Source organism: Vidua macroura, chromosome 8 (genome assembly GCF_024509145.1).
Source record: "Vidua macroura isolate BioBank_ID:100142 chromosome 8, ASM2450914v1, whole genome shotgun sequence".
NCBI classification, from domain to species: domain Eukaryota; kingdom Metazoa; phylum Chordata; class Aves; order Passeriformes; family Viduidae; genus Vidua; species Vidua macroura.
This window is the reverse complement of record NC_071578.1, coordinates 19,330,911-19,346,058: the sequence shown is the minus strand read 5'-3', so window position 1 is coordinate 19,346,058 and position 15,148 is coordinate 19,330,911. Positions and strand designations below refer to the sequence as shown.

Below are 15,148 nucleotides of genomic sequence, written 5' to 3'. Positions count from 1 at the left end.
ATGAACTATCCCACCTGCCTGCTTGATGCTGTGAAGGGGAAGAGAGGTGAGGGATCTGGCCTGTTATCTGTGCTATGGCTGAGCCCTCATTCAGTGCTGTGGGGATGGGGATGGCTATCTGTGCCAGCCCACAGGAAAAGAAAGGGGAAATCCACATCCCCTCCTCTTGGCTGAGTGGAGATGGAAGGTGTTTGCCCTGGTGACAAGGACAGCTGGGGCGTAGGACTACAATGGCATGACTAGGACAGGCAGGCTGTAGGAAGCAGCCAGAGTTGGCCCACTGTCGCCAGGGTCTCTGCCTGGGTCGCCTGTCTGCCCTCCACTGTTACCACTGTCCTAGCTTTTTAAAAACAAAGAAGCCTCCTCCCCTGCCTCTGTCACTCTGTGCATTGGGGTATGAAATTGGGAAGGGGGGAGCCACATGGCTAACAGAAGGGTGGGAGGGGGAGAGCCATTGAATCTGAAAGTGTGTCCTGTCCGAAAGGCTCTGGTAATTGCCTTTTTATTGTGGCAGCCTCCAGACCAGACGCGGGAGCTGGAGAAACCAGGAAGGCTACAAAACAGCAGGAAAAGTTGCTCTGATTAATATTACGTTAAATTAAAACTGATTTTCTGCTCTTTCTCCTCCGTTTTTTTCCATGCACTTCCCCAGCCCCCTCCCCACATCTTCCCCTCCTCCAGCAGGTTCCACGCATGCTGCCCCCTCCCCGCCCCTGTCCCTGCTTGGCTAGGACTGCCTAGTCATTTCCAATTCCTTCTTGTATTGATCTTCCTGTAGAAATCAGTTTTGTAATTAGCTGCAAATTAGGCCTTCTACTGGGGGTGAGCCTGCCCCCTGATTTATCACCAGAGTAATTCGCTGTGATCGGAGAGAAATTAAAATGAACTCAATTAGGCTTTGGATTTGCTTTATGGGCCCTGCTCAGAGTTTCAGGGGGAAAAATGACTGTGCTGGTGCTTAATAGTCTAATGAAAGTAAATAAAGGTTATTCATTGTAATAAACCCAGGGACTCTGGGATGAAGGGAGTCCACAGCCAGCCTCTCCTTCTCTTCCTTTGTTGGTTTATGGCTTGGGGCGGTTTAAAAAGACTTTTGATTTTCATTTTATTAAGACAAACAGCTTTTGGGATAAAAGGCTGGGAGAGCGGGGGAGTAAAGAAAAGGTGGGCAGAGCTGCAGAAGTGTGGAAAACTATGCTGGAGATAGGAGTCAAGTCTCAGCTTTGGGCCATGAAGGAAAATAATCCATTAAAACCCAACCCTGTGGCTCACTGGTCACCAGTGTGATCTCAGGGTGCAAGAGTTTCTATGCAGTGCTGTCTGCCAGTGAACATGGATGGAGGGGTAGGCATGTTCATGGCAAGGTACAGACAGGAGTGTGTGCAGAGGGAAAAGTGGTCATGGGGACGTAGGGAGAGCACAGTGTGCCTGTATATGGCAAGTTTCCCAGAGGAGGTAAAGCTTGTGTATAAGCACAGTGATAGAACTAGACAGGGCTGTAAAAGGTATGTGCAATAACGGGTCAGTGTCAGTACAAGGGATGGAGAGGGGGAGAGGGATCTTGGTGAGGGAATCTCCCTGCCATCATCCTCTCAGTGCCTGTGGGTTCCCATTACCAGGCCAGGCCCTCACCTGCTCAGATTTGATGTGCTCTGATGTTTGAAAGACGTCAGGGTAAGAAGGACGCTCAAAAACTCGATCTAAAGCTTCCAGCTGCTGCTGGGTGAAAGTGTCGCCACGAAGGTGCTTCCGCAAACTGTCCACGCTGCTCTGGGAATCTCCATTGGGAACTGAGCCCTCGGATACATCTGCAGGGCACAGACAGAGAAAACAGGGAGTTAGCACCACCCTGGCTTGGACTGGTAACAGATGCAGGACAAGGATAGAGCAGGAAAGAGGGATGCTCTGTGCCTCCACGCAGGTAGCTGTGCCACTCCTGAGGGAAGAGGCGGCTGTAGGGGTCCAAGAGGAGCCCCTTCCTCTCTGATGGAGTGGCCAGGCTGCTCCAGTGGATTCTGTGGGATTCTTCTGCCCAGGATGAGTGAGGCTGTGGAGAATGGCGCTTAGCTCAGAGATGAGTTTCGGTTCCGCTGATTTTCAGTGTTAAAAATTGCCAAATCTCCACTGCTGAGCATAAAATGGGAGCAAAGCACAGCGATTAGCATCGCTAGAAGACCACTGGAGAGGCAGTTCTCAGCAAAACAAGAGTGCTGAGGATGGGCTGTACTGGAGGGGACTGAGGGAGCCTGCAATGGGAAAAAAGGCTCTCTTACAGTTTGGAGGGGAGCCAGTCTCTGTTGTAGCTCCCCAGTCCTGTGAGCAGCTATCACTCTTATAATTTCATCTGATCATACCCTTTCATCCCCCTTAGATAACAGGGAAATCTGGTTTCTGACTCCATGTTCACCAGAGACAAATCTCTTCCTGTGGGGCAGCTGTCCCATCCAACATATGTTGGTTTCTGTCCCATTCACCTATGTGTAGCTTGTGATTTATCGTGACCCATATCTCTGTTATAAAACTCCCTCCAAAATAAGATGAATCTTTGTCTGCCAGTCTCCCTTCTTATCCAAAATGAATTATTGTATTACAAAACGTAGGTGGGAATTACAAAATTCCCACCTGTTCAGTGGGATTCAGCCTTCTCGGTATTGTTCTTACTAAGAATACAGCTGCCTTCTGGTAGAAGCTTCTCTAGAAGTGCATCTCTGTCCCTACAACAGCCCTCTGACACAGTCCAGTCTCACAGCAGTGCCTCCTGCCATGCTCCAGGGTGTCTCTCTTTCTGTTGTGCCATTCCATGTCTCTTACAGTCCACTCATTCCCTCTGCTGTGAGTCCATTATAAATGCCCTGCCCAATCCAATGTGATTTTTTTTTTTCCTGTGATAAACCATCTGATCACCTATCTGGGTTTGGGTTTAGTTTGTTTTTTTTTTCCTCTGTTATCCCCCAATTCAAATGAGGTGCATTTTTCTCTCTTATGACCCCTTTTTATCTCAAGTGAGTCTCCTGCTATTAGCATCTGTCATATCCAAGGTGAGTCTGTCTGTTATAACCTCCTGTCCCAGCTGAAGTGAATCTTCCTCTGTCATAATCCCTCATCTCATCTGAGGCAAGTCTTCTCATTATAATCTCCTCCAACTGTGCTGAGTATCTTTCTGCTGTCACATCTCAGCCTAACTTTGGTGTGCCTGGTAATAATCCCCTCCTTCATCCATGCTGGTATACCTCCATACTCTCCATGCTGAATCCTTACCTACTGTGCTTCATCAGACACAAGTCTGGCTGCCTTATCACCCTGACTAACTTAAGATCAGGTTCTCCCTCTTGTGCTGTACTTATCTTTCTGATTTTTCACTAATATGCCTCATACTTAAGCTTTTCTTGATGGCCTCTAGTCTGTGAATCTCAGAAACCTACTGTCTGTCAAGAAATTGGTCGAGGGCTCTGTATAGACCTTTTCCTTCCTCCATGCAATCATGAGGTGCTCATGGACACATGATGCTCCCAGGAGCCTCGAGTGACATTCACTGTGCAGCATCCAGAACAATACCACTCTGCTGCTTCCTCTTTTAGATCATGGACAGTGCCAAGATGGTATTTTCCTGGCACAGTTAATGCCCAACTGGTGGCCCAGAGTTATGACTGAGCCTGCTGCCTTCTGGCTATGAGATATATCCGTTTATAGGTGATTATACGATATGATATAATCAATAGTACATTATATACAGTAGCGTAGTACAGTACCACTCACAAGACCATAGAAAATATTACATATTGATTTGTCCCTGCCAGCAGCCTTCCCTCAAGCAGCCTCTTCTCTCTTTCTTTTCCACCACAAGCCAGAGCAAGGCTGTTTACTGGCACTGATCCCTGGAGTTCTCTCCCCAGGCTTATTTGCCCAAGAGAAAGTTATCAATTTCCTGAAATCTGGAGTTCTTGACAGATTTGACTAAGAAAACAAAGCAAGGATCAGGCTTGGTGGACTGCACACTGTGTGGGGCAGTACAGTTTTCATGTTTTAGATGGACTGGGCTGTTTTTGCTGGCACTGAATTTCAGGAGGACTAGAACTCTGGTCTTCCCCACAGAAAGCTAGCACAGAACTCCTGGGTCCAGATTCAGAAAAAAAAAATGTTTCTGTATCAGCCTCAACCTGTCTGCAGTGTGTGAAGCTGTCTGTCTTTGAGGATTTTTCCATGTGTCAGTCAGTGTGTGTGATTGTACACACCATGATGCTAATACACATGGGTATTTTTGCAGTAGATAATTATTCTGTTATTCTTTAGATTCTGCATCACAGTACATACCTGACCAGGCATTTGTCTGTAGCTGCTGGTTTTGGCTATACCTGATTTTCAAGGATGGCAGCCTTAAACTCCGCATCGTGTTTGGTGTTAGTGGACTGATGTACAGTAAAACTTTCACTGATTGTCATTAAACTAGATTTTACCCTTAGTGAATTGCCCTGAGTGGTTACACAGATTTGTGCACACGTGCACAGGTATTTGCAGTTCTGTCTGCCTTCAGAGCCCTGTGCACATGTGTCTCCTGCGTGTGCACAGGCCATGCCTTTGTGTGAAGAAGCTGAAATCACAGCTTTCCTGAGTCGCTGTAAGAGTCTCTTTTCCTTCATTTATTCAGGGGCCCTTCAGATCTTGACAAATCTGTCACTCTAAATTTGCGGGAGATTATGGTGCTCTCTGCCTAGCACGGAGAGAGGTGATATATGATATCTGCTGCCCCTATTGATTGCCTGATCTGGTGGCAGAGGGCTGGCGAAATGAACTTGAAATGAACATCATGCCTCAACTCATTGTGCGTATAATACACTACTTAATCCCACATTTTTGAGCCGCTATGGAATTCAATTGATCAATCATGTCCCTCTGATAGTACTGTTTTAGGGGTTATTGCTGCTCTGCTCACTGACCTTTCTATTTATTTATTTATTTATGTCAGAGTGTGTGCGTGTGCATGTGCACACATAAACGTGTATGTGTATTTGGGAAACCCAGGACCAGCTGATGAGAGAGGATCTGTACAGTCTGTGGGAAATGAAAGATAAGGATGAAGGAAAGAGAAGAGTAAAGAATGGGGTTAAATAAGAAATAAGAATGATCAAAGCAAGAAAATGGATAGAGAGGGATGCAAAAGTTGTAAGGAGATAGACAATGCTTTAGTTTAGGTGGAAATTCCTGGAGTGGAGAGGGAGGAAGGAGGGGGATTGGCCAGTCTGCCCTAGTCTATGCTTTAAAATCTGCAAAAGCAAAGAAACTTTTGACAGAGGCCTGTAGGGTACCTTGAAACAGATCTTGTCTAAATAGCTTGCAGTAGTATTTGGCTTGATAATGGTAGAATGCATGAATCTCAAACTTTACAGAGCAATTATATGAATTGTGCATATATATTTTACTTATGAAGCAGAGAAAGTTCCACAGAGGTGATACTGAAAGACAGATCTGTATGTCTGGTGTTGAGACATTCACAGTCACTGATCATTTTATTTTCTTCAAAACTAAATGATTGCAAGTCCCCTGTGTTTGTCTTCAGGTGTCAAAACCTACAGAGGATGCGTTTTCATTCTTTCCCTGAAACTGCAAGGGCCAGACACTTATATCTCATTTTAGATCAGAGTTGCAATTCTCATCTAAGCGTATGACTTTGTAAGCTGGACTATCAGGAGAAGCTTCAAATACTGTAATACACAAAGTATGGGAGCTGACAGCCATGTGGGTATAAGCAAAGGTGGCAGAAAAAAACAGAGAGGACTTTGGAGAAGAGACGGCGTTCATCAGAGGGCTGTGGGTGCTAGTGAAGAAAGGGCTTACAGGAAAATTTTGAATTGGGAAAGAGTAGCAGATCCCAGGAGGAATGGCACTGTGGTGGGCAACAGTCACTTCAGCTGATGAAGAACAGTGCTAGGAGTAAAAGCTTAAGGAGCAGATATTTTCCAAGAAAGCAGATATTGGAAGGGGTCCTGTTCAAAGGGGTAAAGGAAGACTTCAGCTGCAGGATTGAGTCTGAGGATGCCACCTGGCTAACTGTGGTAACTGTACCCAATAGGAAGCAGCATCAACACCTTTCCCAGTTCCCTTTTAGTGGCAAGGGAAACCTCTCTTTTAAATCACAAGAATCTTAACAAACAGCTTGAGAGGCAAACCACAGCCTCAATTGCTGTGTCCCTCACAAAGGCTCACATTGCTGTCAGTGTGATCAGGCCTTGCACATGTGACAGGAAATATCTCTCCTCTGAGGAACAGGGAGTACACATAGTGAATGTTCAGAGCAAACCCTCAACACAAGACACAGAAATACTCCACGGGTGTCACAGAAGTATTCTGACAGATAACAACGAAATGCTGTGCCAAAGAACAACAGAACAACCTTAACTACATCTGACACAGGGAATATGCCCATTAAATAATTCCAAAACAAAGAGACATTCTCAGGTCTGGAAGCCACAAGGACACCAAAATGTACAAGTAGCAGAAAGTAGCATAATTCATTACTTCCCTGGCTACAAGTGACAGAGAGAACTCTTGCTCAGAGTGGGACAGGACCATCTCAACAAATAACTCGGAAGTATTGCTGACATAGGGACATCTTTGTGGCACAGAAACATCTAGGAAGGTCATGAGAAGCTGTGTAGCTATCACACAAACATGGAGATACTGCTCTCTTTTAGGGAAGGGGCTGTTACCATCCCTATGACATGTCTGCCTGCAGTGTCGTGGGGCCCTGATCTCAGCTGGGCCCTTGCAGCTCTACCAGTAAAAATCACAGTCATAATAAAAGCGAATGTGACTGGCATGAGAACTGCCAGCCAGGTGACACAGCAGAACCCATCTAATTGTCAAACGCTCCGAGGGAAGCACAACTGTCTGATGCAGTGGTGCTGAGCTGGCTGCTGCAATGCTGTCCCTCTGCACCAGCAAGGCGACCCTGTCCCTTCTTGCAGCCTGCCTGCAGCATCCCTGCTGGGGTGCTCAACTCAGAGCAGCCCTCTCCCACTCCCTGAGTATTTGTGGATACATATGCTGCCCCTTTCCAAATCACACTTTTGTGTTAAGACTGCTCTTTCCCTTTTTCCGCTTTATCTTCTCTTTTTTCCCCCTCTGATGTGTTCCCGTGTCCCCATGCAGCCTGGGCCTGTCAGGCAGCTTTCCTGTCCATCCCGGGGGGCTTTTCCCCACACTGCCAGTTGTTGCAGTTTCAAACTCAATTGTTCTCCTCGGTGCTGAGGCAAATGGAGTCATTAATTACCTTCTATCGGCTGGGCCGAGTTCAGAACGCGATCGATAGCCAGTGCTTGTCATTCACGGCAGCCAGCCCTGCGCAGACCCTCGTGCTGCATTCAGTGCAACACGAAGGACCCCAGCACTAGCAGAGCTGGCCTTCAAACCCTGGTTTCAAGCTCCTGCTGTGAATAGCAGACCTCCTGCATCTGTGTCTGAACTGACCCCCAACCAAGAGAGAGACCGAGGACAAGGACCTTGTCCTGAGGTAGTGGGTCACATATTTTCAGATGGCCAGAATTGTCTGGTACTGATTTCCTGATCCACACAAGCTGATCCAGTCTAGCTGTCACAATGTTTCTAGAGACACTGTTTGCATCCTCAGTAATTATTCAATGAATACAGCACTCCCCCCAGTAGGGATAAGCACAAGGACTGGCAGTCCTAATCTGGTGATCTTTTCACCTATGTAACTTTCTTGTCCTACTAGTTAGAGGTTTGAAAAAGGAAGGCTGTAAATTTTGGGTTACATTTCCTTCCAGGAGAATTTTTGTGGTCTTTTAGACAGTGTGAAAGAAGATGTAATCTCTAGATTGGTCAGTTCTGTGTTTTAGCATGTAGTAGTGTTGCAAGAATTCTGAGTGCTTTGATTGTGATAACTGGTGGGGAGAAAGATAAATCTCAAATTCAGATGGGAAGGATGCTAAGGGAGTGCAGAATAGAGATGATGGAGCAGGGAAGGGGCTGGCAAGGTTCAGGAATGCATAGAGAAGGAAAGTTACCAGGGATCTACGCTGCAATGGTGAAAGAAGATACAGTACAAGTTCAGGTTATGTACAGTATCCTGCAGAAAAAGGGATAGTGGGACATAAATACTGGAGGATTATCACCACAAGGAAGACCAGTAGCCTTCATGAACTCCACAGTTGTTCAGATTCCTGTGTCCATTTGCCTCAAGGGAATCCACAAACCTGAATTTCAGTATGCTAATTGATAGTACTGTGCTAGTCCATGTGTCTCTGTAGTTTAAGTGTGTCAGCAACACATAGACTGTGTGTGTTTCTTTCTTACATGCTCAGGCTTAAAGCAGAAAGGCTCAGAAACAATGGATTTTATGTTTTGAAATGAGGGTATAGCTCACATGAGGAATTGGTGAGTAAGGAAGGCTGCTCATGCTTATGTCATGAGTGCAGACACACTCAAGTGAGTGTGCCTGATGGAGGAAGAGTGAGATGTGTGCTGGTGCCTGACAGCAGTGCTTTTAACACACGGGTTGTGTATGACTGAGTACCTAGATGGAGCAGGGACGGGCAGTGCAGCTGGAATACAGGGTTTACATGAGCAAAAATGGCAGTGCTCAATGAGAATGTAAATGTAATGAATTGTGTGTGCAAATGTGTAATGAAGTGTGTGCTCAGATCTGTCTTGGATTATCATGGGAGCATGCAAAACGCATTTAAGGAAGTGAGTGTGTGTATGTATATGAAAATCATATGTATTTACTACTGTATCTAAGTGTATGATTGCAAATTTGGACAAGAGCATCTGGGAAATGAAGTCTGTGTTGGCTAGTAAAAATCAGCACATTCAGCCTTACTGAAAAAGTCTTTCCAGGTGTTAGGATGCAAGCAGCTGTCTTAGATGTGTGTACAATATGTACTACAGCATGTGTGGGTGTGCAGGTAAGGGTTTTAGCCTAGGTAGTAGTGTCCTAGGTCCAGTATCTCTTACTAGTGCTATTAGGTTTGTCTGTTAGACAAATAGAAATGCAGCTGCCTCTAGGATCCAGTACACTGGCTTTGTTTACATTGACAGAGTAGCAATTGGCACTCTCACCCAGTGAGCCAGATCCTCTGGTCAGTGTAAATCTGTAAGTCTCTTGCATTCAGTGGTTATACTGATTTACACATCCTAAAAGTTATCAGAAGGGTTATCCTGATTTATGCTGTTGTGTGTCCACAACATTGCCTTTAGTGTGGAGTCCTCGGGTACAGCTGCTGCTGCAGGGCAGCAGGGCTCCAGAAGCTATGCTTTCCCTCTGCCAGAGAAGGTGATGCTCTTAGTGTCATTGGCATGACTTAACTCTCTTCTCTCATCTTCCTAAGCATGTTTGTTAGGGAGCTACTTCTTGGCAGGATCCCCCTTGGTGAGCATATAAAAAAGGGTGGCTTTTGTTAGCTCCAAAGGACAGAAGCAACACAAAAAATTACATCGCATGCAGCCCTAACTATGCTTGTTTAGAGAAACTGCTTGCATTTATGAAGTCTTTGGTGCGGAAAGCAGGGTTGCAAATGACTGCATCAGAGCGACAGTAAAGGCCATTAATTTCCTGTTATGTTTTCCTGTGTTGGGGGCTTTATTAATTTAATTTTACACTGTCGAACAACAGCGAGCGCTGACACTGCCACACTTGGAGGGTTTTTTTTTTTTTCCTCAAGCAGTGCTTTGCCTGACATGGAAATCAACACTGCTATCAGAACTGCTAGACACAAAGCAGGGAGCCCAGAGCTGGACTGTCACCATCCAGTTTCACCTCCCAGTTTGTGGGAATCCTTGAAATTCTAGTGGAGAGCACTGAGAGGACACCAGCATATAGACTCAGCAGATCTGGGTCAGACAATGGACACTTCAATGCACAGTCTAGAAAATATGAATTCCTCTTTAGACTGCTTGGTTCCATTGGCTTGGTCCCCCACTAACATGCCTCTTAATACCTCCTTTCCTTCTGTTTCCCTTGCTCTACACTTTCCCTTCCTTTCATTCCACCTATTTTCCCCTCATGTACACTTCTACCTTGACGTCATCAGTCAAAGGAGTCTGTACCTGCCCCTGAGCCAGATACTTGTGAATCATGTTATTGGAAGCTCTTCTGAGTCAGCACTAAACCAGTATTCAAGCAGAGTGTTTTTAGAGCTGCCATTTTTGACGTGCCATAAAACAAAGGCTCCAATCACTCAGAGTCATTAAAATTCCCATGGCATTTTTTGCAAGAGTGCAGACATTAACCTGGCTGTCCTGAACAAAATCCAGCCTGAGTGATTACCCACAGCATATCTTAATTCTCCTGTGGTTTCATTTGGACATGGCACAGCAAAATTTCACAGTTGATGCTCTGTATTGTTCAACATCTGCCATGGTCCACCTGAGAGTCAGCCGCATTTCAGTAGAAAATGGGATCTTAAGAATGGGAAGGTTAATAAACAACATATTATACAAGATGGATAATTATGAAATGCCATGCAATAAAAGAGCTACAGGCTTGCAATAGGCAGCAATTTTCTTGAAATATCACCATGCAAAATATTTTTTGAATGTTCGTTCCTATAATAACTGTAAACCATTACTAGAATAATTTGTCATCTTTCTGCATGAGGTCACATGAAGGCCATTATAGGTTCATGAAGGAACCTATACTGATGTGACCTCTATAAAATGTATATTGTAGATATGTTGCAAACTCTAAGAAGTAGTCTCCAAACAAGAGAGGGCCCAGTCACAGGCAGCAATCAGTTTCACAAACAAGTGAGGTGTCTGCAGAGAAGACCCATGAGTATATTTGAGGATTAGCTAGTGAAGTATTGTTTTTTGTTTGCTGGGATTTAATAAAGTTGTCCCAAACTCTAGAACAGTTCTGATCTTCTTGGAAAGTCAGCCCTTCTGTTCAAGACCAACCTCTTCTCAGACTAGATACCAAAAGCCAAAGCAAAAGAACACCAGGTAATTTGGGAAACCAGGCATGGAAGTATACCTGTCCTTTATAACAGCCTTTTCTAGATATTTAAGAGAGGAGTAGAAGGCACTCAAGGTTTGATGGACATTTCATAACAATAATCACCTCATTAAGGTTTAATCAGATGTCTGCAAATCTGTTCCAATGCAGATTCCCTAGCTTTAAAACAGAATAGCTCCTCTGACCAAAAAAAAGGCAGGGCCTTTTTTGACCTGATGCACATCCAAAAGGAAACCATGATACCCATGACCTGGCTCCTGTTCTGGCACTGTACTCATATGTGTTTTCCTGTAGCTGCTGACCTCTGTGGGAAGAGGCCTTTGTACCTTGGACCTGTTGGGATGTAAGCAGTAGGATGCTTGGATGAATGAAGGAAAAGTGAAAGGAAAATGTGGATCTAGGCATTACTTTTAGCCCCCTTAACAAAACTGACATTTTAAAGGGCCTTAAGATGGGCATTAATTGCATTCAACACCTATTTAAAGCGTACTTTATTTTATCTGATTGATTCTTGGAAAAATCACCTTCAAAGAGCTATGGATGGAGACAGACAGAAGACAGGACATATCTGGTGTGTGCCAATAGATAGGTAGAAAAATATATCTGTAACTACTTCTTTCCAGCCAGCTACTACTAACAGAGTTGTCCTTCATATGCAATATCCTAGAAATTAGCATAGCCTCTGCAGGCCAACACAAAATGCTGTTTTATCAGGCCTTACTTGGCAGCTACAGAGATACCTGGAGTCCTGAAAGCATCATAAAATGTTCACAAACTGTATTTCTTTAATGTAAGGTCTGGTGACAAAATTAAACACACTGTTTTTTCTTTCTTTCTCCCCTCCAATCAAATTGCCTCCTTGCCCCTCATCTATCCAGTCAAGATTCTCACGGGCTAATCGCTTGGTGAGATCTTGTTGTTCCCCCGCGACCCAGTGAAACAAGGCTAGAGGATCTGATACTATCACTTAGGGAAGTAAAGAGTTTCTGCTTTCCTTCCAAACAGCAGGAGCAGCAGCTCCCATTTTTGGAAGGAGGGGTTTCTGTGGCCCTGACTGAGAACAAGGTGCTTAGTGTTTTCCTTCAGCACAAGAAGACACTCCTCTATAGCAATGATTTACATCTATGAACGGCAAGCAATGCTTAACGTTACACTGATGTAGACTTGGGAGTGCAGAGATAGCCAAATTAGGAGCTAATTGGTGCACTGGGGATTGACTGTTGGGCCCCCTTGGCTGCTCGATGTGATCATGAAGAGAAAGAAAGAAAGAAAGAAAGGGAGAGCAGGAGGCATCCTCCAGCCAATGCCTCTCTAAAGGTTGGGATTCCTGAGGCCGCTTCTGTCTAGTGCTGTCAAGGTCAGCAGGTTCAGGTTCACTGAACGGTCAGGATGGTTTGAATTACTGGCAGTGCCTGCCGATTCCTCCGCTGATCGTGATCCGTCTTCCAGCACCAGCTGCGGGATGATGCTCCCCAGCCATGTGCTGTGCACGGTGTGGGGCACAGGGAATGTCAGAGAGGCAGATGCTCTTGTTAAAAGGATAAGTTTGTAGGAAGATTTAAGGACCCAAGGCAATGCTGAAGAAAGGCACATGCTCCAACCACCAAGCATGTGGAGACTGGGTTTCTAGAAACAGCCATTCTGATCCATTTTCCTTTTACCTGGATAACTGTGAATTAGTATGTACAAGTCTTTATTTAAACAACAGTGCTTGGACATTTTCTCCCCAAACACACGTAGCTGTGTGACCACTTTAAAAGGCAGGATAGTCAGTGTGTTCCTACAAGGAAGTCTGCAGAGAATGCCAGAAGGTGCTCAGAGAGCTGACTGCCAGTGTGCCCCACAGCAGGTAGTCTTAGAGCCACTGAAGAGAGCTCCCCAGAGCAGACAGGGAGAAGCCATATCTACAGAGGTATGAGTTTGCATAGCCAGGCTGCCAGTGTCACAGATGTGTGCCTGGGGTGGCACCAGTGTGTGGCTGAGTGTCTACATGTGTGTCTATATTGTACATGTGCCGTCCAAGCAGCCACAGCAGCAGTGATAGCAGAAGTAAGTATGTGAGAAAGACTGTGGCAGGAAAGAGCAACAAGAGGGATTTAGAAGACAACGGGGCTGTGTAGAAGTCAAGTCTAGTGTTTGTCTTAGATGAAAATATCTCCACAAGCATCCTTTACCTGCTTTCAATGGAGTTGCACTACAGAGAAATCTGGCCCTCTCAATCTGTAAACTGAAGTGCTTACTCTTGCTTCTTATTCTGGGCTCTGTTGTGTACCTCTGTGAGTCAGTCAGCCCCTGGTGCAGTCACTCTTGTGCAACAGCTATGGATATGCAGCTTTTGTACTCACACCTCTGTATCTGCTTGCCACACATATTTCTACACCTGTTGAAAACTCCGTGTAGGACTGAGAATGCAAGGGACTGCCCATACCTGGTGCCCATACACTGTGCCTCTTGCACAGCACCCTCAGTGCTCACCCAGACATGGAAGAGATCAGGGTTAGTGTCATGTGACATGCTGCACAGAAGGGAAGCCCCCATCTCCTCTAAGCTTAGCACAGGTCTTCTAACGAGCTCTGTGTGTAGCCTGCTCTAGGAAGTACGTTGTGCCTACTGTCACCTCTCTTCAACTCCTCTCCCAGTTCCCTCTTCCACTGCAGAGCAAGGGGCTATGGCAAGAAGGGTCAGAAACAGTGCCCAGTATCATGCTGGTTTACATTAATGAGATACACACAGTGTAATCCGGCAATGGAATCAGCTCTACAAAAGGAGGTAATAGCAGGCTGCCATGAGCAGAGCAGCTCAGGTAATTGGTTTATCTATCTAGAAGCAGTAGTAGCAATCTCTGCACAGAGAGAGTAGCAGTAAAGTCTCTTCCTTAAGGCTATTTCCTTTGTCTTTTCAATTGCTTGCACATCCATGTGAGATAGAGAGAGAGAGAGAGAGAAAGAGCTAGAGAGAGAGAGAGAGGGAGAAATGTTAATTTGTGAATTAATGGCTTTTCTCTGCGGAATTGTAAATTCAAATGTCACCTCACAGGGTGACACTACGCTGGGCTGCTGAGGAAGCAATGATAAGATCCCCCCCATCCCCATGCCGACATAAACCCATGCCCCTCCCCTCCCTGAAAGATAGCTACGAAGTGGAACATGCTACTTTTAATTTGCAGTAACACCACAGCAGAGGGATGCAAGAATGACTGCTTTCCAACCCTCCCTTCCACAACAAGCTGGGCCACATCTTTCCCTCTCTACCTCTACCTCCTTCCACCCCCTCTTCAACCCCTCCCATTTTAAACTGTGTCCAAGACAACACATTATCTCAACTCCCCCCACCCTGAACTAATCAAAGGATGAGCTAAGGGAGGGCTCTTTAGAATGGATGCCTCTGCAACCCTCTCCTCTCCTGCAATAATCAGGTGAATTAATGACCCTGAAGTTAAAGTGAGCGCTGATACTCAGGCGTTGTGCAGTGTAGGGGAGAAAGCCTTCATTGTTTTCGAGCAGGAGGCGGGCAGCAGCAAGGGAGATTCATGGATGGAGATTGAATATGCAATTTTCTTTCACCTTGCCAAGAGCTGCCCCTGGGCTGTGCCTGGCCTAAATTTTTTTCCTCTTGCCATCTCTGCCTTATCCGGCCCTCCCACCTCCCTTCCATTCTTTCCAGAAAATTACCTTCAAAATTGATTTCCACTTTTACAAACAAATATAATGGGAACATGAGGGGGGAAAAAAAATCTTGGGCTGTGATGAATTAGGGCTGTCAGGTGCTTCCAAGTCTCCTTTGTTTTTGTTTTACTGCCTGTTAAGTTCTTTGTTTTTCCAGCAACTGGGAATAATGCCCCTGCCCACACAGTCCCCATGGCCCATGGCTACCTTCACAGGACATGGCCAACACCTGATGTCATCGCTGTGTTATCCCTGCTCTCCATCACTGTGAGCAAACAGCCACTGCTAACAGGCTGCCCTGGCCCTTCTCTCCAGGACACAGCTGATCCCATAGAGACACTGTATGTCCCAAACTGCTGGTGATCTGGGTCCTACAGCCCAGGTACAGGTCTGTTGATTTGCGTCTGATCTTCTTCACCCTCCTCCTCCTGTTTTCCCTTGCCTTATTCAGCTGATGGACAGATTCTAGCTCTCCCCGTTCTGACAGATCAGCCTGGGTCATTGGCATGTCACC

At 45.7% G+C, this 15,148-nt stretch overlaps 1 protein-coding gene and 1 long non-coding RNA gene across 7 annotated transcripts in view; one reads left to right on the top strand and one right to left on the bottom strand.

Moving 5' to 3' along the window:
• PAX2 (paired box 2) overlaps positions 1-15,148 on the bottom strand; it is an 87,501-nt gene that overhangs the window by 28,278 nt on the left and 44,075 nt on the right. For all 4 annotated transcript variants that reach the window (XM_053983379.1, XM_053983377.1, XM_053983378.1 and 1 more), the window contains exon 6: positions 1,633-1,808. In XM_053983379.1, the coding sequence (XP_053839354.1) occupies positions 1,633-1,808 (176 nt within the window). The remainder of the gene's footprint in view (positions 1-1,632; positions 1,809-15,148) is intronic.
• Positions 1-15,148, top strand: part of LOC128810501 (uncharacterized) — a 187,506-nt gene that overhangs the window by 138,349 nt on the left and 34,009 nt on the right. The gene's annotated exons all lie outside the window — the stretch shown is intronic.